At 41.1% G+C, this 27,837-nt stretch overlaps 1 protein-coding gene across 2 annotated transcripts in view; it reads right to left on the reverse strand.

The window, feature by feature from the left end:
• The window catches only part of fbln2 (fibulin 2), a 72,772-nt gene extending 46,241 nt beyond the window's left edge, over positions 1–26,531 (reverse strand). The window contains exons 1-2 of one of the 2 annotated variants that reach the window (XM_040003173.1): positions 26,384–26,531; positions 21,965–23,869 (exon numbers count right to left, since the gene is read on the reverse strand). In XM_040003173.1, the coding sequence (XP_039859107.1) occupies positions 21,965–23,795 (1,831 nt within the window). In that variant the 5' untranslated portion in view covers positions 23,796–23,869; positions 26,384–26,531. Of the gene's footprint in view, positions 1–21,964; positions 23,875–26,383 lie in introns of both variants that reach the window. The other variant, XM_040003172.1, reaches the window with a different exon arrangement.
• Positions 26,532–27,837: the final 1,306 nt, after the last annotated feature.

Raw genomic sequence — 27,837 nt, forward strand, 5'->3', positions numbered from 1 at the left:
AAGGGCTTGTTCAGAGGGGGTTGTCTGATTGTCTGGCTTTTTGGTGTATTATTGAAGGGTCTACAACTTACAATATAAAGCACCTTGAGGTGACTATTGTGGTGGTTTGGAGCTTGATAAATAAACTGAACTGAAATTACTTGCCACTTAAAAAATGCTTGTCCCCTTATGCTCGCTCCTCTTCTATAGCACTAGCTACAGTCCTGTAAAATTATCCAAAGTATTGCAGTAGTCACTGGCAAATGCTAGAGATCCAGCCAGGCTCACAGCCTCCCCACATGAGGAAAGGAATCACAATGAACAAAAGAACAACAAGCAACATAATTAAAGCGCTCATAATGTATTTACAACAACAGTGGTCAATTTTTCCCCATAGTCAAATGCTTTATATCAGGATGTTTACAACAGTTCTCAGAGTAGAAGGAAGAAAAGTTAAATCTGGCCACTTTGTGGTCCTTGAATTTACTTGGGGGAGAACTCTCTTGCTAAGACAGGATATTGGATAACAAGTTTATGCCAGCACTCCGATGTCATACTCTTATTCCAAAACAGGCATAATGGATGCTCGAAGGCTGCTCAGGAGTTCATCATGGTGAGGGAAAGTCTTCAGAATGTAAGATGTGAGCAAGCAAAAGCCTAACAAATTGTGGACTTCATACAAGCTCTCGAGGGCTGACTTGTAGCAACAGACACTAAACAGACTGGTCACTTCCTGATGTGAGGTGCCTTGGTAAGACTGTGCTTTTTAAATTGTTTTTAATTGGTTAATTTGGAGGTGCTCACCTCGTGTGATGCAAGTGTGGTTTCCATTATGAAAAGGCAACCAGGACAGTATAATGTGCTACTTTTCATTCAGCTCGCTGTTTCATGTTTTCATTGTGAACCAATATTTGTGGCCTAGTTTGCTGCAAAAATAACAATCTTCTGTTTCCCCAATTACCCCTCCTCCTCATCAAGAGGTAGCAAAGATTTGAATGCACTCAACAGTAGATCCAAGCATTTGTTGACTCTGTCTCATGACAAAGTCCTAAAGCACAAACAAATGCAGTCTTCTGGATGATTAGCTGCTTGATGCCCCACTTTAGTTCTGGCAGGTCGCAAAGAAAGTGCACTGACTAGGGTGGTAACAAAAGCAAACTAAGCCATCTTTCTAAATTCAGATAAGAAGAAGGAAGCCACTTCTATATCATTATCTACTTTTTACTTAAAGGATTTACTTCCTGCCAATGAGGCTTCACAAGCAAAATTCCCCCAATATCCACTGAGAACAAAGCGAGCGAGAGCATGTTGAGAGACGGAAAGCTTTCACAGATCCACTCAAGATATGTAAAAGAAAGCCATCAAGCAGATATGCAAGAGGGTAACAAGAGATGTGAATCAATATCATCCACTATTTACAACATCTATGCCAGATGCTGAATGCAGACATCTTAAGAGGCATCTTCAGTTATTGGGAATAAGAAAAGATTAAAAGAAATCTGTCGCTGATATTTAGAGCTGAGCTTTGTTCCCCTCTGTGATGAAAAAACAACAGCAGAGCAAAAGGAAACAAATGAAATGCGCGTCCTTTTGCGTATCCTTACATTGTGCTCTGTTGCTATGCCATGATGTGGGCCACTATGTAAATATTGGAACAGCCATAACACCGGTATTCTACAAAGTAAAATATTTAGTGGACAGTATTCCCAGATAGTCATCTGTGCAGTCTGTGTTTAGCTGGAGAGAATGGAGTATTGTTTTGGTGATTGGGGTCATACAGTAGGTCGGGCAGCAGTGGTTAGGGAAGCGGACCTTCATAACAGCAGTATTACCCATGGACAGGGCTGTAGGGGTTTGTAGGGCTCTCTCATTAATGTCTTTGTCTCTATCTTTCTCTCTCTCTCTTTTCCTCCTCACACACACATGCACACAGGGAGATGGAGACAAGTTTCAAACGAAAAACAAAAACCTGGGGTACTTAAAGCTCTTATGTTATATCAGAGGCCTGGAGACAATGGGAAGATGCAGGGCACCCGAGGGTTGGAAAACACTTTGTAAATAATTGAGATTGTGTTCCTTTGTTTTGTTTGTCTTTAAATGACTGACTCTCTGTCTTGGTCAAGTCAATACTGCAGGCAGCAGTATGAGAGAGCCAGATGATTTGTTGCTGCTGCAGAGCCTGGCATACTTCATTTGAAGGGTTTCCTTCTTACTTTGTGACTGCTTGATCTGGAAAGGGTCAAATGTCGACCTTCACGAGGTGACTCCAAGAAACTGGAGTTAATCCTGTGCTGTATTCATGCTGTTGTTATAGACTATTAAGGACATTTGCTCTGCCACCTTTCACCTTTCCCTGAATGAGCTAATATTAATTACTACTACTACAGTGTAACTATTAAAGTGGAAAGGACGTTATCAGACTTTTTTCCAAAACAGTTTTTCAAGAGATCAGAACATCTTAAAAATGGCTCAGAATAAACATCTGTAACATCATATCTATGTTGACCAACAGGAAACAGATACACACATAATTCTACATCTGAACAATCAGTCATCTAAAGCTACGTCTACGAAAAGCTAAAACCAGGAAAACTGTCCTGCCTGAGAGAGCAGAAAGTGTGGCTCAGACTGCAAACAGTGCAATGGAAATGCTCTGTTGAAATTATTTCAGATAATGAGACGTGATTAAACAAGCATCTGGGACAAACTGCTGTGTGTTTGCCACAGTGTGTTTTGACTGTTTCTTTTCCAAGCCATTGCAGTCAATAGTTTCTAGAATTGGCTACCACAAAATACTGGTTAAACGTTTTGGCAGCGGCACCACTGCCTAAATTAAAAATTTTTTTTTTTTTGCCAATAAAGTTTTTGAAAATAATAAAATGCTTGAAATTGTTCTTTACTACAGAAACGTAAAAGCAATCTAAATAAAACCTAAAGTATAATTGAGAATTTATGCCACTGTCAAAAATTTTCCCCATGACCATATGACTTTGCCATGCTTAAATTAATTAATCCTAGGGGTCCTATGTTTTCCAGTTTCTGGGAAGATTTAAAGGTAGAATCCGAAGTGTTTACACTGCCATTAGATATCATGAACTTCTGTTTCAAGATAAATGAGCAACAGTGCTCACCTACAAAAACCTGCATCCACTACTGATATACCCTAACCTAGCATGAATATAACCCTTACATAATTCATTATCATTAACAAATTTTCACCACATTACAACCATTAAAAAACTGATGAAGACAGAATCACCTTAAACCATAAAACTGTGGTTCATGGTACAGCATTTAATCAGTGCTAGCATATACAAACTTTCTCATTGGCCTGTTTAGCTAACAAAGCACTAACACCCTGCAGCCAAATGATATGCTGTTATGTCCAAGCACTATTCCAACGTGACAAGCAAGTCAAGCAGTGCTTGTATGGAAGTGAAATGTAAAAATATCATCAACAAAAATATATTAAAGTAAAAAGATTTCTCTACTTTTATCTAAAAAGCATCCTATCATAAAGATTCTCTAATACCTGTTTATATGCGCACTTTTGATTACTGCCATCTTGTGCTTGCAGTTGGCTATTGTCTTTGGAAGCAAAATTAATTGCACTTGATTGCAGAGAAGCTGAAGTCTGAATGGGGTAAGTGTTTTCAGAGGTGGTTCAGAGTCAGGCGAGCAGCTTTTTCTGGTTTGTTTGTGCATGTGCTTTGTGAATAAACCTCTGGTGTCTGATGGGAGGTGATCTAGGTAAGCTGCCATGGCTCTCTTTTTGCTGCTCTGAGATCATCATTAGGCTACCATCTGAAAAGTTAATTACTGGCCAAGATAATGCCATACAGAGTTAGTATCTGGCTTGTTACCATATTTCTAAGATTTTTAGTGCAGAGTACCTACCTGACTTTTCAAGCAGAAATCTGGAGGTTGTTCCTAGAGTATTTAAAAGTAGAATGGGAGGCAGAGCCTTCAGTTTTCAGGCCCCTCTTCTGTGGAACCAGCTTCCAGTTTGGATTCAGGAGACAGACACTATACTTCTTTTTGCTAAAGCATATAGTTAGGACTGGATCAGGTGACCCTGAATCCTCCGTTAGTTATGCTGCAATAGGCGTAGGCTGCTCACCCCAACTGGTGAGAGATGGCCGGGTCACATAGGGTCATATGATTGTTGGGGGTTTCTCTGTATGTATTATCGTAGGGTCTACCTTACAATATAAAGTGCCTGATAGGTTGCTGGTGATCTGGTGGATAGATAGAGGTAGATACTATAAGCTGCTGGATGCAAGCATTTTATATTTGCATGAAGCCAAGTACGACACTATATTGCCAAAAGGTCATGAACAGATAATTTAATTCAGGTGTTTCAATCACTTCCCTGGCCACAAGTGTATAAAATCATAGACATGCAGACTACTACAAACATTTGTGAAAACATGGGTTGCTATCAGGAGCTCAGTGAATTCCAGTGTGGCACTGTGATAGAATGCCACCAGTCCAGTTGTGAATTATCCTCACTGTTAAATATTCCACAGTCAACTGTTAGTGGTATTATAACAAAGTGGAGGTAGTTAGGAACAAAAGCAACTCAGCCGTGAACTAGTAGACCATGTAAAATCAAAGAGAGACTTTGCTGCTCTCCTTGTGTTTGTGTATGTATGCATAGGTACACAATTCAGAATAGAGACAATGATGAGCTAGTTTGTGGTGCAAGAACTTGACTGGCCTATGCAGAGTCCTGACCTTAACCTGACAGAATACTATTGGCACGAATAGAGCAACATCAGTGTCTGGATGTCACTCAAGTTTATTTGCATGTGCAGACAAACGAGAGGATACTTCCAGCAATATAGTGTATGATACCTTCCTGTAGTGGGAACCTATTACAACAAAACCAAGAAACTGGTGCTTTGTTGTTTAGAAAAAAAAAGTCTTCAGCTCCCTGAAGATACTTGAATAAACAAATTATTTATTTTATCAGACTTTGTCACCCAATTTTCCAAAGACGGATTGTCTATAAAATCTTATCACCATCTGTGTACAAGAGTGCTTGTTTGGAACTAACAAGCAGCATTTGTTGAATCACAACTGTTTTATATGAACTAATGATGAGTAAATGAGTAAAATGGAGTGTCAGTTGTAGAAAGATGTTGCTGCTTTAATTGTATGTAAATGGAAGCCATTTAATATCCTGTGTTTCTCCTCCAAAACGATGGAATAAAAGAATGTCTCCCTCTCAGCCTCCAACACTAATTATTTTGCCGTTGCGTGGTAGTCATCATAAATAACCATAATTCAAATGGCCCCAATCAATAGTGCTTGACGAGGCATTTGGACAATATAAACAGTGTTGGTTTAAAATGCAAGCAGCAGGGCCAAGGACAAACCGCAAATGGCATTAGCGTCTCTAACTTCTGTATATTTTTATTTCTGCAAGGAAAAATAATAATTTGTGAGTATTTAAAAAAAATATATATCTATATATATAAATATATATTACTCCCATAGAGCCTTCTTTTCTAAATCTTCATCCTTCAAGCCCCTCCTCTGTGGAATTGGAACACCCTCTACTTTTACGATTAGGCTTAAAACTTTTTGATAAAGCTTACAGTTAGGGCTGGATCAGGTGACCCTGAATCCTTAACATGATGCACTGTTTTTTATTCACTCACCTCTCTTCAATCTCTGTGTGTATAAACCACTTTGCATTTAATCATTAGTTATTATTGAACTCTGGCTCTCTTCCACATGATGTCTTTTTTCCTGTCTTCCACCCCTCAGCCATAACCCCTCCCTGAGCCTGGTTCTGCCAGAGGGTTCTTCCTATTAAAAGGGAGTTTTTCCTTCCCACTGTCACCAAGTGCTTGCTTGTAGGGGTTTGTCTGATTGTTGGTGTTCTCTTTAATATTGCGAGTCTTCACAATAAAAAGGGATTTGGGGCAACTGTTGTTGTCGTTTGGTTCTATGTAAATAAATAACATTGAACTGAATAGAAAGTGTATGTGATGCGATGTAATTTAACTGTTCACTCAATCAGTCTCAGTCATTTCAGCCAAACTCACATGTGGTAAATCACCAAATCATCATGTGCTGTGCATAACTCATTTGGAACAGTTTTCATGGTAATTCCTTAAAGAGGTAAATCACTTCTACAAACCTGTATCTTCAAAGCTTTCTGTAAATACTTCACTGTTTGAATGCAGTCCAAAAGTATGATCAAAGTCACTGTTTTTCCAAAAGAACTCAGGCTCAGTGTTTGCTATTGTGTATGGAAGACAAAGCCGGGTGATTAGTTGTGAACAGATGGAAATTTTGGTCTCGGATATTCTTAACATGTGCAGACTACCTCGATGCAGGACTGGCACAGTGTGCTAGATGAGCTCAGCACACAGAAGTGAAAGAAATTCTGTTAAACTGATGATACAAGTAAACGTGCTTTGGCTGGACAGCCATGAGCAGTCCAGATTGTGAGAAGCATATTCCATGACCATCCTATCTTTCAGTGCCTGGGAGTGTGACTGGCATTTTGATTGTTTTTCTCTGGGGACTGTCTCAAAACTGTTCAGTGAGGACTCATGTTGGGCATCTTATTTTTAAAGGTGTAATAAAAAATTATTGTAATAAATAATGTCTACAACATAATACAACCCGATATATCTCGTTGATGATGAATAATAGCGACTCAACAATTACTTCACTCGGAGCAGAGATTTCAGGCTTGTGTGTTCCAGGCTGCACTGTGTATTGGAGCAAACAGTCCCCAGCTATTACAGTGTCAAGATGTTCTCAGCTACCAGTGTTTCTGAAAGCAAGGCTGAGAGTTTCCTTTCATAAGCCAAACAAGCAACGGACAAGCCAGCGTTGTTTTTCCACTCTTCCACTAATATACTTAACTGCACGTTTCTGTGATTCTTTAGCCTAGTCACTGACTGGCGGCAAAATCTTTTGTAACCGTCAGCTAACACTTAAAACTTGGACTGACAATGTTTGCAAGGCGGTGTCTTTTTTTTCTTTCCAAATCTTTAAAACAACTTTAATACACAAAGGTACACAAAGGTAACGTGTTATATGTGTATGCTTTCTGCTTTTTTTCACCTTCAGTCTTTCCTCCTAGATAAAGTTACTTGATTCTCTTAAAATGAAAGTCAAGACAACATTCAGGTTAAGTAGATCTGACAGACTAGACACTGACTATGTCGAACTGTTTATCCAGAACTCTAAATTTGCAATTTTGCACACCTATACACAACATAATACAACTGTAATTACCTCTAACCTGTAAATTTGCAGTTCTGTACATATCTCTACATATACACCTTAATATTGTATACTCTGCATATATATATATACACACACACACACACACACATATATATATATATATATATATATATATCTATGGAGAGAGAGAGAGAGAGCTATTATCACTGTGACAGTGTTGCAACTACTTGCACCCACATGTAAACTACAAGATCTACACAGCACTGTTTTACTGTTTTACTTACTATTACTTTCTTTTAGTCGTGTGAGGGGAACCTGCAAAGTAAGAATTTCATTGCTCTGCGTAACCATTTGTGTTTTGCGGTGTAGATGATAACAAACTTCTTGAATCTTGAATCTAGCTTTTCGTTCAAGCTAATGCCAACTTATCCCTTTAAGTTTAAACCTGTCTGTCAATGCAAACGTTTACAACTATATAAAAACCAAAAACTATGTGAATATAAAGATGATTTGGCTTTTCTGTCTAGTCCTCACTCTGCTCATCTGGATATTACTCCTGTCCATTATTATTATGTGTACAAATCTATAGCTAATGAGAAGCTGTCTGTATAAAGTTGTTTCTTGCTCACCCGTACACTGGCACTTTATACTGTGCAACTCTCTTCAAACATATGAGATAAAAAAAATAAAGCAAAATGTCAAATGTGAGTATTTGGTGGCAAAAAAGTTTAAAAGTTAAACCCTTGTAACACTAAAAGTGTTACGGGGGGTTTGAAAGTTACCAAATCCAGAAAAAGCATCACTAACTTGGCAAAAATGTATACCCCTGGGAGCCTTTAAGAGCAAAACAGTCTCTAAGTCCTGCTGCTATAACTGCATACTCCTAAGAGCAACTCTCCATAACTAAGAGAAGCCTGCAGAACACTAAAAGTATCACGACTACCACAGCTAACACAATGACATACGTGGTAGACACTGGATTTACATACCAGGTTAGTGAATAGTTGGCATCTACATATTTATTTATATGTGTTTATTATTCATTAAAATGAATAAAATACATTTTCCCAACTTTTTCTGTGTTTATAATTTAAAAGACTTCATCCAAAAACAATATTTTTGTCAAGATCTTTCTTTTGATCCTTTCTTATTATTGTAAGTCTCATTTTCAGCGGGTCCTGTGTGGATTGCCATTCTTTCCTGTTTTCTGTGGTTTTCTGTGTTTTTACTTCCCTCCTTTGTTCTGTTTAATGCATTCCCCTGCACTTTATTACTTGTCTGTCTGTGGTGAGTGTATTTAGTCTGTGTCCATTCTCTCAGTTTTTGTCAGGTTGTTGTCTGTGCTTTTCCTCGTTCCTTGCAAAAAAATGACTTTTACAGCAGTGAGGGGAAACTTCACTTGAGTTTTCACTGGTAAAACAGCACTTCTGTACTTCCCTGTGCTGGATTAGCAAGTGTTCTTTCATTATGCCAGCTATAAAAGTTTAGTGTTTCTTGTCACATTTACATTACACAATGTCTCTTGGCTTTCTAAAATGAACTCCATTTCAAATCAGAATCTTTTACCTCGGGGGAATCCCAAATCCCATCTGGAAGTGGGGATGTAACAGATGGCGACTTGAGCCACATTACTGTACACAAAGACAGCTGTTGTCGTCATGCCTGATTTATCTTGACAGTAACCTTTAAAAAGCGACTTCAAGACTGACTCACCTGAGTCCAGAGACGGGGAGTGTGAAGCAGCTCGCTGACAGAATAAATCATCCTTTTTTGACTGATCAGCCACTCCGTCTCTCTGACAGACTGTTTAGGATATCTGAATAGCTGAGTGAAACTTTTATGACTCACTGCTTGCAGAGGACACTTGCTTCTTTAAAAAAATTTAAACTTTTGCGTATTTTACAGAAAACTGATGGTGGAGCTGCATAATGCAAAATTGCTTCTTTACCGTAATACTTAAACTCACGGACTGTTGCCACACTTAAATCCTGCAGATGCTACATTTTTCTATGAAGTTTTAGTCAACAGAAATCGCTACACCTAAGTACCTGGTGCTTAACCAGCAAAAGACATTTGTAACGTATTTGTAAAATATGATTTTATGTCCATATTAACTGTGTTGAAGACAAACATCAAGTATGGTTAAACTAGCTAACCTTTATTTAACCAGACAAATATAGAACATATTCTTATTTACAGATGAATCCTGGGAAAAGGTAAAGCTTCTTAAGGATGTAGAGGTAAGTATAAAAAGAAATATCAAACTAGAGGTTCCACTCATGTCTGCATACTGAAACTGACTTTCAGTTTCACTAGCTATTTATCTTTCTTTTCACTTCCTGTTTGATTAAGGTTTCCTAGGAAACTATGATCTTTTTTGGGCTGGAAGGTCGAGGAGTCCTGACTTATCTGTTATATGATCAGTTTTCTGAAAAGAGCAACAATAAAAATACAAGAACAACTAGTGTTACCATCTGTTTATCTCAGAAAACAAACATTTGTTTAGGATTACTTTTTGGCCATATGACACAATCAGAGTAGCATTCACTGCTCCAAAATAAAACACATCGTTTCTGCATGCTCTGAAATTTAACATTGATTCTATGCTGGTTGTTTGAATGGGTTTCAAAGTTAATGAAAGTGAGAGAAAAGGCACCAGACACATAGCAGAGGGGACGTTCATTCTCAAAATTTGATGGAAGCATGTTGCCAAATTTTAAAGTGCTTCAAAACGGAGCCTCTATGCTATTCCATTTTAAACAGGACAGCACTCGTGTGACTGTGGCATGGTAGATTGATACAATCATATGTAATATGTGACACCATCCAGAGTCTGTAAAAGCTTCTATTTGGCATGTCACTAAAGCATAACCCAAACCCTTAAATGAGTTGCTGGTGACCCGGTGGACAGTAAGGGACTAACAATTGCCTAATCAGGTATTAATTAAATTAAGAATTCTATCGTCCGATAACGATATAAATCACAAAAATGTAACATTTTCTGTAAATTCTGTGAATCTCGGGCAGCTCGACTTGTGTGAAGTGTTTCCAGCTGCGCGTCATGTAGCTGGAGTCGAGTGTTTTAACCGATGCATGAAACGATACATTTTTAGACATAAGTTGTAACGGCCGCCGTTTTCTTTGTGAGTATTTATTACACGGCGTGCTGCGGGGAAAAGCCCGTTCTAAGGTTTGAGTCTAAGGTTTATTTTTTAGCACCTGGCGGCTCTTTTTTAATTCTCATCTGTAAATAATCTACTATTTCATGTGATTCAGTTTATTTTGAAAAGTCTCAACAGGATCTTGAGCTTTATTGTGAAAGGTTTATGTGGAACAGAAACAAGCGGACACGTGATGGTTTTACCGTTGTTGTTGCTAACGACAACGCATAAAACCAGGCGCTTGTCCGTCCGTAGTGTGGTTATATTAAATATAAGAGAAAGAGAGAACTTTAAGAAATTAATATAGCCACTACAGTGACCATCAAAACCATGAAAAAATATTGCCATAAAGAGTTTATTTTGCGACACCACGAAACAAACGATAGCGTAAAATGAAACGATTGACGTTTTTATATCGTCATCCGATATATATCGTTATATCGAACAGTCCTACATGAGAGACATCTCCATTAGGAGGTACGATAAAGATCGCTATTTTACATGTTTATAGTGAAATAAATGTATATAAAAAATTTACATTAATTGCCTCAAGGCAACACTGCGCAGTTAGCCCAGTTTTTTTCAGGCAATATAATGCATTAGCATATGTGTGTAGAGATGTGTTTGTGTGCATTTGTATGATCATAGTCAATGTTTTTTACTTTACAATCTACTGATAATTACAGGACATGGACATAAAAAGCTTTTATGAAAGGAAACCAAGGGAATGTGTACTTTCTGTCCTCAGAAATAAATGTATATTTCTGAGGGATCCACTGTCCTCAGAAAGTGAGGACAGTGAGCTTTCAGGGAGTGACAGTGAAGTAGAGGAGTGGATCCCTGAATGAAGTTTGAGGGACACTTAGGAGCTCAGGGGTCAGTTGGTAGTGTGTGTGTGTGTGTGGTCGTGTATTACTTATTGTTGTGGGGACACAAATTTGTTTACACACTCACATTGTGAGGTCTCACCTACTTTACGGGAACAAATTGCAAGGTAAATCATTAAATTTTAGGGTGAAGGCTTGAGTCAGGGTTAGGGTAAGGTTAGGTTTAGGATAAGGTCAGGGTTAGGGTTAGGTTCAGGCAGGGACTTGTGATGGGTAGGGTCAGGATAAGTCTCCAGGAAATGAATGTAAGTTAATGCATAACCCCATGCACACGCGCACGCGTGCGTGTGCGTGGGGTTATGGTCAAATGTTGGATGTATTTTGGTGTTTTATTGTTCTGTGAAATGTTTACATTGTTTATTTGTTGTTTATTTATTTGTTCATCCTTGTTGTACTAATAAAACTTATTATAGAATAACTTGGTGTTTGACTGCCCTTGTTGCACAGTGTTGCCTTGAAGCAACAAACCAATACAGTGGGGCAAAAAAGTATTTAGTCAGCCACCGATTGTGCAAGTTCCCCCACCTAAAATGATGACAGAGGTCAGTAATTTGCACCAGAGGTACACTTCAACTGTGAGAGACAGAATGTGAAAAAAAAATCCATGAATCCACATGGTAGGATTTGTAAAGAATTTATTCGTAAATCAGGGTGGAAAATAAGTATTTGGTCAATAACAAAAATACAACTCAATACTTTGTAACATAACCTTTGTTGGCAATAACAGAGGTCAAACGTTTACTATAGGTCTTTACCAGGTTTGCACACACAGTAGCTGGTATTTTGGCCCATTCCTCCATGCAGATCTTCTCGAGAGCAGTGATGTTTTGGGGCTGTCGCCGAGCAACACGGACTTTCAACTCCCGCCACAGATTTTCTATGGGGTTGAGGTCTGGAGACTGGCTAGGCCACTCCAGGACTTTCAAATGCTTCTTACGGAGCCACTCCTTTGTTGCCCGGGCGGTGTGTTTTGGATCATTGTCATGTTGGAAGACCCAGCCTCGTTTCATCTTCAAAGTTCTCACTGATGGAAGGAGGTTTTGGCTCAAAATCTCACGATACATGGCCCCATTCATTCTGTCCTTAACACGGATCAGTCGTCCTGTCCCCTTGGCAGAAAAACAGCCCCATAGCATGATGTTTCCACCCCCATGCTTCACAGTAGGTATGGTGTTCTTGGGATGCAACTCGGTATTCTTCTTCCTCCAAACACGACGAGTTGAGTTTATACCAAAAAGTTCTACTTTGGTTTCATCTGACCACATGACATTCTCCCAATCCTCTGCTGTATCATCCATGTGCTCTCTGGCAAACTTCAGACGGGCCTGGACATGCACTGGCTTCAGCAGCGGAACACGTCTGGCACTGCGGGATTTGATTCCCTGCCGTTGTAGTGTGTTACTGATGGTGACCTTTGTTACTTTGGTCCCAGCTCTCTGCAGGTCATTCACCAGGTCCCCCCGTGTGGTTCTGGGATCTTTGCTCACCGTTCTCATGATCATTTTGACCCCACGGGATGAGATCTTGCGTGGAGCCCCAGATCGAGGGAGATTATCAGTGGTCTTGTATGTCTTCCATTTTCTGATGATTGCTCCCACAGTTGATTTTTTCACACCAAGCTGCTTGCCTATTGTAGATTCACTCTTCCCAGTCTGGTGCAGGTCTACAATACTTTTCCTGGTGTCCTTCGAAAGCTCTTTGGTCTTGGCCATGGCGGAGTTTGGAGTCTGACTGTTTGAGGCTGTGGACAGGTGTCTTTTATACAGATGATGAGTTCAAACAGGTGCCATTCATACAGGTAATGAGTGGGGGACAGAAAAGCTTCTTACAGAAGACGTTACAGGTCTGTGAGAGCCAGAGATTTTCCTTGTTTGAGGTGACCAAATACTTATTTTCCACCCTGATTTACGAATAAATTCTTTACAAATCCTACCATGTGAATTCATGGATTTTTTTTTCACATTCTGTCTCTCACAGTTGAAGTGTACCTCTGGTGCAAATTACTGACCTCTGTCATCATTTTAGGTGGGGGAACTTGCACAATCAGTGGCTGACTAAATACTTTTTTGCCCCACTGTATCTGTTTGGGGGGGGGGGGGGCAGGGTGTCAAATTTTATGATTGATATATTATTAGGGACCCTAAAGCTCCCCCGAAATAGGGAGAAATGTTTTTTTCCCCAGAAATTAAAAAGTCACCCTGCAATAATACAAAGATAACATAGAAAATCCCATCACTGAGACGAGCCCCCCGTGAGCAAACGCTTTGGCAACAGTGGGAAGGGAAAAGTCAATTTTAACAGGAAGAAACCTCCAGCAGAACCAGGCTCAGGGAGGGGCGACCAGCTGGGGGTGAAGGGAGGAAGACAGGACAAAGACACACTGGTCAAAGCATAGGTGTAACCTACTTGATAAGATGTAAAAGTTAGCAAGAAAAGATGGGATGCAGGTTTTTTTATGACAAACTAATGATTTTCCTTATAGTATATAGTAGCGAGCTCTAAGGGACAGCGAAATCCATTTAATTCAGGGTGACTCTGAGAAAGTCACAAAGCACAACAAATGCTTAAACATAAGCACATGATTTTGTAACACATAATGTGCAAGAAAAAACTTGGACTTTGAAAAACATTACCACAGTGCCAGTTTTTGAAAAAAGAAAAGAGAAAAAAAATCTTGAGCCAGATGTTAAAGAGTTGCAAAATCTTTCATGCCTTTCTTGTGCTATCCTGATATGATATGCCAGGCTGCTGATAAACTTCATTATCAGCAGCCTGTCGAGAAGCCCTGCGAGAATCTCCTTTTATCTTTGCTTTACGGTTTTTAGAAGCTACCTGTCTGTAGTCTGCAGTGTTTCTATCTGAAGATAGCATGTTATCTGGAATAAGGGCACTTTCACACCCCAACAGATAACTTCTCCTTGGTTTATCCTCCTACAGTACATATGCTACAGAGGACATGGCAATGTGTCATTTTGGGGAGGAACCTTTGGGATCAGGTTGTGATCCAGCAGCCAGTCCACTGCAGAAAAATCCTTCCCTATTATAATGAATTACTTTGCAAATGGCCTGAAAATAAATCAAATGTGGTGCACAGAAATTACCTAGTCACATTCTTTCATCACAATACTTATTAAAACCAGCCTCCTAACAAATGAACATTTTATCATCCACATGCTCAATAAAAATGAAATGTGCTGAATGCACACACACACTAACAGAGTAACCCTCTACAGTCCTGCATGCTAACATTCTTCATTCGTAAAAGGCCAAAAGTATTTAACACAGGGAGGAGTAACAGGAAATGAATGAAAAAGAAAATAATGTTGTCCTCTATGGATAGCTTCCAATCTCAGTAAGGAGTATGGCCACGTTGATTGGCAGGTGACACAGCCAGTGTTTGGTAGGCCTCATGCACTACTCTGAATAATTAAAACTGGACCTCTTTCCTGAGTGTGTGCGTGCTGTTGGTGCCTTTCGGAGCATTTTTAATGAATAACCCTGGCTATTATTATGGCTTCTAAGCCATAATATTATGCTTCCTGTGGGTGGCTGTAGCTCAGGGGGTAGAGCTGGTCACCTACTGACCAGAAGGCTGGTGGCTCAATCCTAGTCTGTTCCAGTCTGCAAGATACTAACCCAAGTTTCTCTTCGATGCATCCATCAGAGCATGAATGGGTGTGAATGGGTGAAAGCACAAGTTATGTGAAGTGCTCAAGATAGAGTAGAAAAGCATTATATAAGAACCAGTCCATTTACCATATTGTTGGGGTCTTTAAACCGTTCAAACAATAAAACTCAATTTCCTATGACATAACTAAATATAGCACATCCCAAAAGGTCGATTCTGTTCATCTGGACGCAGCGTTTTCAGTGGGAGAAACGTTTCATCACTCATCCAAGTGACTTCTTCAGTCTCAGCTGAGCACAAAAAGTAATGACTTTTGTGTTTAGTCGATTACTTGTCACTGTTTTTGAGGGTAAAACCCACATACTAAACTCTGCTGCTCAACCCTACAAATGTGGCACCATTTAAGGGGACATAAGCAGACTTTCCAAACGTATAAGATTTAGATAAAGTAATAACCAACCCCAACTCCACAACATGGGTTGGTTGCTAACATATTTTCAGAATAATTGACCCAAAGTTCCTATTACAAAACTGCTAATTTATGGAAAAAATGAAATTAAAGAATTTGGTCATTATGTTTAAACTGGTTGTGTGCACCCCCACCTCCCTTACTTGAATGTTCCCGGTCACAATGGACCAGTCAGTTTTAACAAGTCTTATATTAACATAACAAACATTTCTCACCACCAAATTCAGTTCAGTGGGTAGTTCAATGAGTCGTTCACTGAGTCATTCAGTGGGTCGTTCAGTTGGTTTCATTTATTTGGTCATTCACTGGGCCATTCAGGGGGTCAGAGGCCAAAGGGGGTAGGGGGTGGGTGGATTCCCATTCATTTCCTATAGTGGTCACTTTTGACTGGGAACACCACAAATGAAATAACGTTGATTAAATAGTCGATTTTAAATCAAATCCTTAGTCAGACTATACAATACATTATAAACACAGTTTATAATACCTTATACAGGATCATTTTATCGATTTACAGTGTTCAGGTCATGCTATTAATTGTCACAATGCTTGTATTTTTCAATCCGGTCGTTAAGTGATGACGTGACGAATCCTACTTCCGGGCCTAAAGTAGTCTGCGTTTAATATGGCTTTTGTGTTGTTAACATGTTTAATGTTTTGTATTTTCTTCTATTTAATCTCAAAAAGATCCTAAAACAGTCAGTGATCACTGTTGACCTCCCTCGGCTTTTATTACCGCTAAGCATTTATTTAAGCTCAGTTTTTAAAACTTTAGGATGTAACTACAGCCCAGCCCATGCAGCCATGCGATTACATTTGTTCCTGACCACCGAGAACACTCACGTTAACTTTTATCGAGTGGAAAAAAAGTTAGCTTGTTTATATTATGCTAACATAGCTGTGTCGCTAGCGGTCACGTAGCACATGCATATACCAGCTAGCCAAACTTCAGTAACCCTACAAACGTCACTGCTGTTTAGTTTTCTGTCTTCATTTATGTTGGAAGTGATAACAGAGCTGTACGTTTTAATTTGTTTCCAAAACCCCGCAGTCAGGACATGCTATATTGTATTTAGATAGAAGCTAGCGAGCTAACTCCCTGCTAACTTCTAACTCCGTTAAATGTCATAAATTCCATTTTCATGGATGCCTGGACGTTAAACTCAATTGTTACACCTGGTAGAGCAGAACGCTGATCATTTTATTAAAGATGAAAGACTTTAGACAGTTTTTCAACTCTCAGTAATGCCATAGTGATCGTTTGATATATGGACCTGCAGCGCAGTTTAGGCCCAGACACGGCTAGTGACGTCAGACTGAACAACCGGATAGTGTAGCCACTGCACATGTAACTCTGTATCTCTAAGCCCTTCAGGCCACCAGTGTCTGGTTCTGTTGCTGCCTCGTGCTACACACATCCTTAAAAAAAAAAAACAGCTCACGTGTACCAGCAATAGATTATTTATCTCTCAGTCCCATATGAAAGGCTTTGACCAGCTAAATATAACTGAGTCAGCAACGTTGCGGTCTACCATCTGTGTAACTACCACGTACTGTCATTCAAACTACAGCCACATTTTTGTGTCTTTCTTTTTCAATGCTATAACTTTTTTGAATGTAAATAAATACCATAGAAATGTTATTTCTAAATCTTTGAAACAAAAACATTACCAACAAAGAAACACATCTCAAATCAAAGCAGCTGACGCAGGTGGCCAGAAAGAATTTATAAGGTCCTGCGAGGGAGCTGAGCGAGCTCAGGGTGAAGGATGGTGGTGATGGGTGGGAGACTGCTGTGAGCGGATGTTTGCCATGGGAGGAGTGTTTGACTCCTATTCCAGACACATCCTGGACTCACTAGTTCTGTGCCTGCTCTGACACCAAGGGACATGTGGCTGTTTTTTCCATACACATGTGACATGACTGGTATTTAGAATGGGACAGAGAAAGTGCAGGCAACTTTGTACAACTATACATCAGGAAGGCAGTCTTAAATGACTGTAATAAATGAATAGATGAATGTGGTATTTAAAATTATTTATGAGGTACTACGAATGTTAGCTCAAGCATATGCAATTTACATCAAAAACATCGTCAACATAATGTTTCTAGACTCTCAGGAATAAACGTCCAATACGTCCAATACAAGAAGATGCCAATGTGTCCGCAGACACTCGACAACACTCTTCAAAAGGTGCGACTTTTATTTCAAAGGCAAACTACTGTTACTTCTCCTGTTTCCAGTTTAGGACACACTTTCACAGTTTCACTACGACTTGGAGAACAGTTGGTGAGTGTTTGCAGACACGTCAGTGTCATCCATTAAAACTACAGTGAATACAGTGTCAAAGGTTTTGACAACAGGTTGTATCACATCAATACAACTGGCAGAAACCTCAAACAAATATGCACATGATGTCAAAGAAACCAGAACAGTTATGTTAGAAATAAAGTATATATTTCTGCATTAATGTAATGCAAAGAATCTCTGTGAAGGATGTTTTCATGATGTTAGCATGTAGCAGGCATTCATAAATAGGTCGGCTTTTCCCATACATGTTGCAGGTAACATTTCCCAGATGATTCTGCATAAATCCAGTAAAACAGGCCCACTGGATTATTACTTCTAATGGATTTCAATAAAATACTTTGCTATTGGCTGTTTAGACCATGTGTATTCCAACCTGGCTGGAGCCTACAAAGCCACACCCCTCCCCCACATTGGACAATCGGACCATCTCTCCCTGTTCCTCACACCTCGGTATTCACCACTCATCCAACGTGTGAAACCTGCTGTGAGGACAATTAAAGTGTGGCCAGAGGGGACAGACGCAGTGCTCCAGGACAGATTTAAAAACACAGACTGGAATATGTTCACCCACACAGACCTGGACCAGTACGCCTCATCTGTACTGGATTACATCTCCAAAACCACAGACAGTGTCACCACCCAGAAATGGATCACCATGTACCCCAACCAGAAGCCTTGGATGAACCGGGATGTTCGTCTCCTCCTGAAGGCCCGCAACACCGCCTTTAGGTCAGGAGATGCACACGCCTACAGTACAGCCAGGGCTAATCTAAAGAAGGGCATCAAAAAAGCCAAACACCATTACAAAAAGAAGGTAGAAGAACACTTCTCCAACTCCAACCCCCGACGCATGTGGCAAGGACTCCAGACCATCACAGACTACAGGACCACCAAACCCTCCCCCGCATCCTCTGATGTCTCCTTCCTCAACGAGCTCAACAACTTTTATGCTCGTTTTGAGCGAGGGAACCCCACAACCACAACCAAAGCAGACATGACGCCAGACCACCAACCTCTGACTCTCTCCCCCACCGATGTAGGAGCGGTGCTGAGCAGGATCAATGTCCACAAGGCTGCAGGCCCTGATGGCATCCCCGGGCGTGTTCTCAGAGCGTGTTCTGGGGAGCTTGCAGGAGTGCTCACAGACATATTCAATCTGTCCTTGGCCCACGCTGTGGTACCGGCCTGCTTCAAATCCACCTCCATCGTCCCGATACCCAAAAACTCCAACCCATCTTGCCTCAATGATTACCGCCCAGTAGCACTCACCCCCATCATCACTAAGTGCTTAGAGCGACTGGTCCTAGCACACTTCAAATCCTGTCTCCCCCCCACCCTGGACCCCCACCAATTCGCATACCGCCAGAACAGGAGCACAGAGGATGCAGTCTCCATCGCAATGCACTCTGTCCTCTCACACCTGGACAACAACAACACCTACGCCAGAATGCTGTTTATAGACTTCAGTTCAGCATTCAATACAATCCACCCCTCACAACTCATCAGGAAACTGACAGACCTGGGCATCAGTTCCCTCATCTGCAAATGGTTACTGGACTTCCTGACCAACCGCCCCCAACACGTCCGGCTGGATAACCACTGCTCATCTACCATCACAATGAACACCGGTGTACCACAAGGCTGTGTGATGAGCCCTTTCCTCTACTCCCTCTTCACCCACGACTGCAGACCTGCTGATGGTTCCAACACCATCATTAAGTTTGCAGATGACACCACGGTGATTGGCCTCATCAGTGACAACGATGAGGCCGCCTACAGGGAGGAGGTGGATCGTCTGGCTGAGTGGTGCGACAGAAACAACCTGCTGCTTAACACCGAGAAGACCAAGGAGCTCATCGTGGACTACAGGAGGAATGCTGACCCACATCCACCCATCCACATTAAGGGGACGGCTGTGGAGCGTGTGAGCAGCTTCAAGTTCCTGGGAGTCCACATCTCCGAGGATCTCACCTGGACGACCAACTGCTCCAAGCTGGTCAAGAAGGCTCACCAGCGCCTCTTCTTCTTGAGGACTCTGAGGAAGAACCACCTGTCCTCAGACATCCTGGTGAACTTCTATCGCTGCACCATCGAGAGCATCCTGACCAACTGTATAACAGTCTGGTACGGGAACTGCTCTGCCTCGGACCGGAAGGCGTTGCAGAGGGTCGTGAAAACTGCCCAGCGCATCGCCGGAGCACCACTTCCTGCCATAAAAGACATCTACAGGAAGCGGTGTCTGAAAAGGGCTGGGAAAATCATCAAAGACCCCAGTCACCCATCACATGGACTCTTCACCCTCCTGCCCTCTGGGAGGCGCCACAGGAGCCTACGGACTAAGACCACCAGGTACCGGAACAGCTTCTTCCCCACAGCTGTCAGACTCCTGAACTCTGCCTCCTGACATCTGACCCACGTTAAACTCATGGACTGAACATACACACACCCACAATGGACAACTGTACCCTCAAACACACAATAATAACATGGACTGAACCACCACTCACAACCACTAGCACTTTATATAGCCTCTGTAGAAATTATCTACACCCTCACTTATCTTAACTGCACTACTGTATAGCTCTGTGTAAATAATCATTCTGTACATTCGATAATCTTTAATCCTACAACTGTTTACAACTTGCATAGTTCCCATTTCTGTATAACTGTATATCTCAGATTCTGTAAAGTTATTTATTTCATATTCTGTATAGTTTTTCATATTTATATCCTGTTCATAGCCTGTACATAGCTTGTACTCACTACAGCCTGTACATACTTATAGTTATAGAATATTCACAACATACTTCATACCGTGTACATTATAACATACCATAATAGACCCATTTCTGTAATATACTCACATATCTATATTATTGCTAATATATATTGTAATATATCTATATCACTAAAGCACTTCTGGATGGATGCAAACTGTATTTCGTTGCCCTGTACCTGTGCATGTGCAATGACAATAAAGTTGAATTCTATTCTAATACAGTGGAACCCCGACTCGTTCCAGAGGTGCTTTCGTAAGTCAAACTTTTCGAAGCACCTTTTTCCATCGCCTTTTGAGTGAGGCGATGCTGGCTGAAGACGAAGTTCTTGGTGGAGGCTGAAGAAAGCATACGTATGGATGCATACATACGTACGTGTACATGTACATAACATTATGGAATTTAATTCTAAACATACTAAAACTTACATTTATGTTAATTAATGTACGTATGTACACTGTGCAATGATATTTCATATTTATGCCTTATGCCGGCCCCATTATGAATGAACGATAGGCTAATTGCAAACAAAAAGCACACGAAATAGCGCACTGCAACAACAATACGTCTTTCACGTGGAACAGCAAAACGCATTTCTCAAACGGATTTCGTTACACGGGCATTTTGCCGTACCACGGGCAGAAATATTGCCGTTAAGTGCCTTCGTAACTTGAATTTTTTATTAAATGGTGTCTTCGTAAGCCGGGGTTCCACTGTACCAGCATTGCTACACAGGAGTGAAACATATAGAACGTCAAAAGTGCCTTGAAAGATCAACATTGTCTTTGAATCATAAAGAGACAAAGTACTACTAATATAATTTACATGTTACGATATGCTAAGATATTTCAGGTTATTTATCTTTTATTTTTGGAAATTGATTGTTTATTAAATGTGAGTGCTGCATGGATGTCAAAGTACTTAATTACATTTAAAAAAGACAATTTTCAGTATAGTATATACAAGTATATCTTACCCATGAAATAAAATGGGTTTTAGAGCTGTGGTGTAAACCGACTAAAGTTATTAAAAAGGGGAAATGATTAATCTTACATATCTCTACTGCCAAGGTCAATTTGCTACAATTTAATGGAAAATGTTAAGTTCAGAAAGATGACACCGACCCAGTAAGGAGCAAAGCAGTTATGAAAAATTCCTCCTCCTTAGGACAAGAAACAAAGTTGCTCAAAATGTTCCTACTGCTTCAGAAGTTTACTTTTACTATTTGATTCATGATAATAATGTTTTTTTTAAGTTACAAGGCTGTCATTAGAAACAGAATGAAACAGAACGTTTTTACACTTGGCTGAGGTAGACATGAGACACATCTACATTTTTGCCAGGTCTAAAAATTATTTTGTACAAGCTTTTTGTTAGTTTAACCCCAATTTTAATCCAAGTTTCATATGGAAATTGTCCGTGTACTAAAAAATCCATGGTGCCGTTTATGTTTGTATGCTAAAAAAAGCACAAATTAGGATCCAGAAGAAAACATGCATAGCAAGGCTTGTGTAATCTTTTTTTTTTTTTTACTCACCCTCCTCGGGTTTGATGGGTAAAACAAGGCGATCTTCCTCAATCTCTTTCACTCCTTCCTTTTCCTCCTGTCTTCCTTCACTGTGAAGGTTAATCACCATCTGATTTGGCTCTCCACCAGGCTGACTTTCTTCCAGTGTAACTCTCATTGGTGGCTGGGTGGTGGTGATAGACTGGAATACAGGTGTTGTCAGGGATTCAGGCCGCCTTTGGGAAGGAGTGACGGGCTCAGAAGTAGTCTTTTCATAAATGCTGGTTGGAAAGCTGCTCTCTGAGTCCTCCTCGCTTCTCTCTTGCACTGTGTCGATAGTGTAAGGCACATCCTTTCCTTCAGGCCCAGACACATTCTGAAAAGGTACTATTTCTTCCTGCTTCTCCCCCTGCATCTCTTCCTCATTCAACCTTTCCTTCTCATAAACTGTGAGTAGCTTCTGCGTTTCTTTTGGACCATTTGAATTTGCCTCTGGATGGATGGGAACCTCTGAGCTTTCCATGGTGTACAGTGGAAAATGTACTGTATCTGATCCTCTTTCTTGACTGGATTGGATCTCTGTACCCCTCTGTGGAAGACTCACATTGGTCTGACTGACAGAACCCCTCGGTGCCACGCTATCTGATGTATTTTTGTTATGTGCCTTAGTTTCAGTGCCTCTCTGAGGATAAATGGCACTTTCTGAACCCGCATGTGGATACTCAGTATGTTTTTCACTCTCTAATTCTCTGTGTAATGGAAATATGACACTACCCAAACTCTTGTGGCCATGCAATGAATCGTCTAAATCTGTCTGTGGACGTAAATTATTAAAAAGGACACCTTGCAAACTTGTTAGACCCTGCGAGAACTGCCAAGAAGATGTGGCACGCATATTTGGCATGTCAGTAGTCTGCTCTAGTCTCAGGGGACTTTCTGTCACTTCTTCTCTGCCTGAAGGATGGTCACGAACTCCATATCGTTCTCTCAGCGCCTGCTTGCCTTGCGTGTCAAAGCTCTGAAGAGAAGAGATGCGGTCAGGTTTGACAGAGCCTTGGGACACAGATAGAACTTTTTTAAAGGAAGAGGAAGATGGGGTGGGAAACAGCAAAGACTGTGGGTAGGTCTCTGGAAAGTCTGTAGGACCATAATCATAGTCTTCTGGTTTCTCTTTATCAAGCGGTGACAATTTAAAGAGAGGAAGATTTCCATTAGGAAGGTGATAAGGAGTGGCAAATTGATCTGTGTGGCCTTGTTGATCAAACCTGTATGGGAAATTATCATGCCTGATGACTGTATTATCCTCTGTGGGTGCAGCTAACATGGGTTTATGAACTTGCTGCGGATCACAGTCTGGTACCGGGTAGCACATGAGCTTCCCCCCTTCATTAGGGCAGTGGCAAACACGGCAAGGGTCAATGTGGAAGGAGTATCCAGCCTCAAACTTTTGTCCAGCATGAACACATCCAACTCGTTCGCACTGCATGCAGCCATCTGCAGGCTCGGAAACCTCGATGCAGTTTGGTGGCATATCAGGACAGCTGATGAAGTGGCAGCTGATCCGGCCCCCTCCTACAGGACAGGAACACTCGGTGCTACCATAGTCAACAAAGTAGGAGTCTCCCTCGGGCACCTTGCCATTCTTGAACCCAGCACTGATGCAGTCGTAGTACTGGTATCCCTCGCACGCACATCCTTTTTGTAAGCACGAAGCACAACAGGCACCGCTCTCCAGGACTTCTTCGATACAGTTGTCCAGCAGGGGACAGTTTGTGCCAGTGCAATCAAGCTGGCACAAACAGACACTCGAGTAGAAAAAAAACAGCGCACACTGCAGTAGTACTACTTCAGCTTGAGCCATGGCACCTGGTATATGTTCAGTAATGATGAAGATCAAGTCTTTAGATTATCTTTAATGACTCATGCGAATCACCTCTGCTCTGCAAGAAACAGGGAAAAAAGACAGAAAGACAGGTTTATTTCTCAAAATGCAAGCAAATCAACCTCTGGCTTCCCAGTTTAGCGCATAAGAGTCCAATTTTTACAGCCTTGCCATCTTTTTAACATTAAGACTACATACTTGTCATTATCATCAGCTGGAGTGCACTGTTATGAATCATTATGCAGGCTGTCATGATGAAACCTGGAATCTGCCCAGCTTCTAAATTTCTAGTGCATCTGTGATTATCTCCATAAAAACATTCCTCTCATAATCTTGTGTTGCAATCAACCTCTAGCAGTCTAACAGCTGAACATACATGAGATGCCTCATAACAGTTTGGCTGCTGAGTTTGTTGGAAAGTCATTACACTTTAAGAAAAGCACATTCTCTAAGGTAATTAGCAGGGTAGGGACCAAAGTGCTTGGCCTCCTTTAAATAATGATTCTCGTTGGAAGTTTCAGACTCAAAGTGATTTTATTTACTTCATTATTTCACTTCATCAGGAAGGAAAAAATCTTTCACTTATTTTACCATACAGAATGTGCCAAAAACCCATGCTGCCTTACACTACATGTTCTCATTTTGAGAGCGTTCCAAGAACTACATATTATGCTTTTGTAAAAATGCTTTTGGACTGATCTAATTCATCATCAGCGATACTAGGTACATTTTTCCCTGACCTTTAGGTCATCTCTGCAAATAAATACACCCTCCCTTCTTGGACTGACATTACGTTTCTAAGCACTGAATTCCACAGAGAATTCCCATGAACATTGTTGTCAGGAAAAAAAGAAATTCTGCTCCAAACAAGGACCCGCATCGTCTGTTAATCCCACCTGAGTCATGAGTAATACATCTGATGAGGAAAACAGCTCATGGCCTTAACAGATTTGAACTGCTTAGCTCAAAATTAATATTTTAAATTAAAAACTAATTTCTTTAATTTGTTTTGTTTTGTTGTTTGTTTTTTTTACCTCATGCCATAAATTCTCAATATAAAACTTAAAAACACAAATCAAAATGTTGGCATTAAAGCCAGTGTCAAGAAACTATCAGAAGCATTTATCACTATGATTTTTCAAAAAAGTTCCCGGAGGTTTTGAGGAAATTCCTGTCAGAGCCTGCCATAAAGTGAATCACAATTAGGTGGTTAAAATCTGACTCCATCATAATTATATGGGTCCAGAAAGTAGGGGAACTACACGAGATCGAAGCCAAATTTATATAAAGTAGAGACCTGTAATGAGCCAATTATTGCAACGCTGTTATTCACTCTGTCGCAACTGTGTATTACACTCTCTTAGAACCCTTTTCACCAACACAGTACTGGTGCCTAATCCAGAGCATATTTCCATTCGTTTTAGCTGCAAACATGAGTGGTGCTAGTGTCGAAAAGCAGGCAACAGCACAGGTCCTTGAAATTTCTGGTTTTAAACCACCAATGTGAACAAGTGTAGCTGGAGCTACCGCAAGAAACTTTCCCCCATTTGCTGGAAATTGTACCAACTTTTGAAATGTGATGCTAGCAACATTTGCCTCTCAAATGCAGGCAAGTTCTCAAAAGGCATCAAGGCTGAACTCTTTCCATCTCACAGCATCCTAATGGAAAAGAGGTGCACAATGCTAGCCCCTTTTAACTGCCCCTTTTCATACAGATGTATCCGATGTAATGCAATAGCAGCTTACTTCATGCTATTCTGGAGGCTTTCTGTTACCACACCTACAAGTTGGCTCATGACAGTGTGTCAGTGAAAGTGTCATGCACCTTTACTGCAGCAGACACAATAAAAGCTGGCAAGGAACGGCTGCAGAGGAATGGAAATACAGCAGCCTGGTGTTTCCCAGAGCTGTGAGGGAGGGGGGGGATTCCTTCATTTCTGCCTGCCAAAACACACACACACACACACACACCCACATACACCTATACACACACAGCTGAAGTAAGTAATGCATCGCTCTGACAAGGCCTGACAAAATAGTGTTTACTTTTAAAAAAAGTTTTCAGTACCAGTCTTCATCTGTGCAGTGCAAACTCGCTTTGGAGAGCAGGCAGAAATATTCATTTACAGCGTTAGACGTTAAGAAAAGTCCCCCTCAGTAAACTCGCGACCATATGGTGCAAACAAACTGTAAGCAACTCTACAATTTCGCCGCTGTTTTAATCTGTCTTCATCGCATCTGTAACTTTCTCTTGATAAATGAGTGCGGCTACAGCGGATTCAAACAGAAGACTTTGCATCTTTTCGCACAAACAGCAGCAACCTGTCTTCACCTGATAACTGTGGGAAAAAAGTTGCTGCAACACCGCATTCAGACACGGAACAAACGTGAACACCGGAGAAAGTTTGGAAAAGCTCATCTGTGCTGAGCGACGCGTAAAAGTTCTCAGCGCAACATCCATGGAATTAAGCTCAGCCTGATTTTAACGACGGCGCACAGGCTGGCGACGAAAAGCTGCAAATACTGTTTAAGGAATAAAGCCGGGCAGAGACGCTGCTTTGTGTTACCTTGTAGAGAGCCGCCGGTCCTCTGTGCGCCTCCAAATGTGAACCTTTTGACCATCGACGTGCTGTTGGGACCAAGCAGGCAGGCTGAGGGGGAGGTACAAAAAGTTTCCCTGCTGGAGACTCCGGAGGAGATCCCATCCTGATCCATAATGAAGAGCAGGCTCTGCGGGCATGGGCCCACACAATACAACTGCTAAAGATTTGATTTGGCAGGACAGGTGTTAAAAATAACAAGTTGTTATTACAGTAATTAAAGAGTGAATTAAAACCGTGCCTATAAAGCAGACACAGGGCTCTTTTCAGGAGGACAATGCCCCTGGACTTGTTTCCAGCCCCCTTTTTCATTTCTATATTGAGGAGACTGACAAAAGTCTCACATTGACAGGTGCCAAAGTAAAGTAAAAACCTAAACCACTGAGGCCTACAGTGAGGGCTGCTCTGGTTCTGGTTATGCTGCCATGGTTTGGATCCTTGTCCTCTTACAGGGAAGCAAACCAGTCAAAGGCAGTTCTGAATGATCGCTTTTATTCTTGTATGAAACATCTGATTTCTTCGAGGATGACATGCATAGAGCACGTAGCATCACCGAATGTTTGACGAGACCTGAAATAATGTCAGTGTACAGTTTTATATATCATAGAGATGTTATGTCTATAATGTCTTGCTTTTTTTTTTGCTTTGAGTGCTGATATTTGGTTATGTGCAGGTAAACAGTCAACATCCATCCATCCATTCGCTTCCGCTTATCCTTTTCAGGGTTGCGGGGGGCGCTGGAGCCTATCCCAGCTGTCATAGGGCGAGAGGCGGGGTACACCCTGGACAGGTTGCCAGTCTGTCGCAGGGCCAACACACAGGGACAGACAACCAGTCGCACTCACATTCACTCGCACATTCGCACCTAGTGACAATTTGGATTATCCAATTAACCTATCTTTGGACGGTGGGAGGAAGCCGGAGTACCCGGAGGGAACCCACGCAAACACAGGGGAGAACATGCAAACTCCACACAGAAAGACCCCGGCCTGATGTTGGAATTGAACTCAGGACCTTCTTGCTGTGCAGCAACAGTGCTAACCACCGTGCCACCGTGCTGCCTAAACAGTCAACATAAAGAGCAAAAACAGTTGACTGCATTGGCATAAATACAACCTGGAAGCCATCAGCGTTAGGAGAATGACACACAGGAAATGGTCCAGAGATGAATCAAACCCAGGCCCCTGCAGCATTTCATCAGGTGAGCTGAACCAACTGAGGTGCAGTGGCACCCGGGCAGAGGAAAGCACTGTTTTGGAAACAGGTTTGTGTCTGATTAAACCTAACAAAAGAGTGTTTTAACATTCAGACAGGCGATATGTACCCACACAGATTTGTTATGGGTCGTTCCAGAGGTTTAACTGATCAAATAAAGCTTCATAATCAAGACACTGAGAAAAAGATTGATGCGTTCACGTTGT

This window comes from Simochromis diagramma, unplaced genomic scaffold (genome assembly GCF_900408965.1).
Source record: "Simochromis diagramma unplaced genomic scaffold, fSimDia1.1 OVJJ01000646.1, whole genome shotgun sequence".
Classification (NCBI taxonomy): Eukaryota; Metazoa; Chordata; class Actinopteri; order Cichliformes; family Cichlidae; genus Simochromis; species Simochromis diagramma.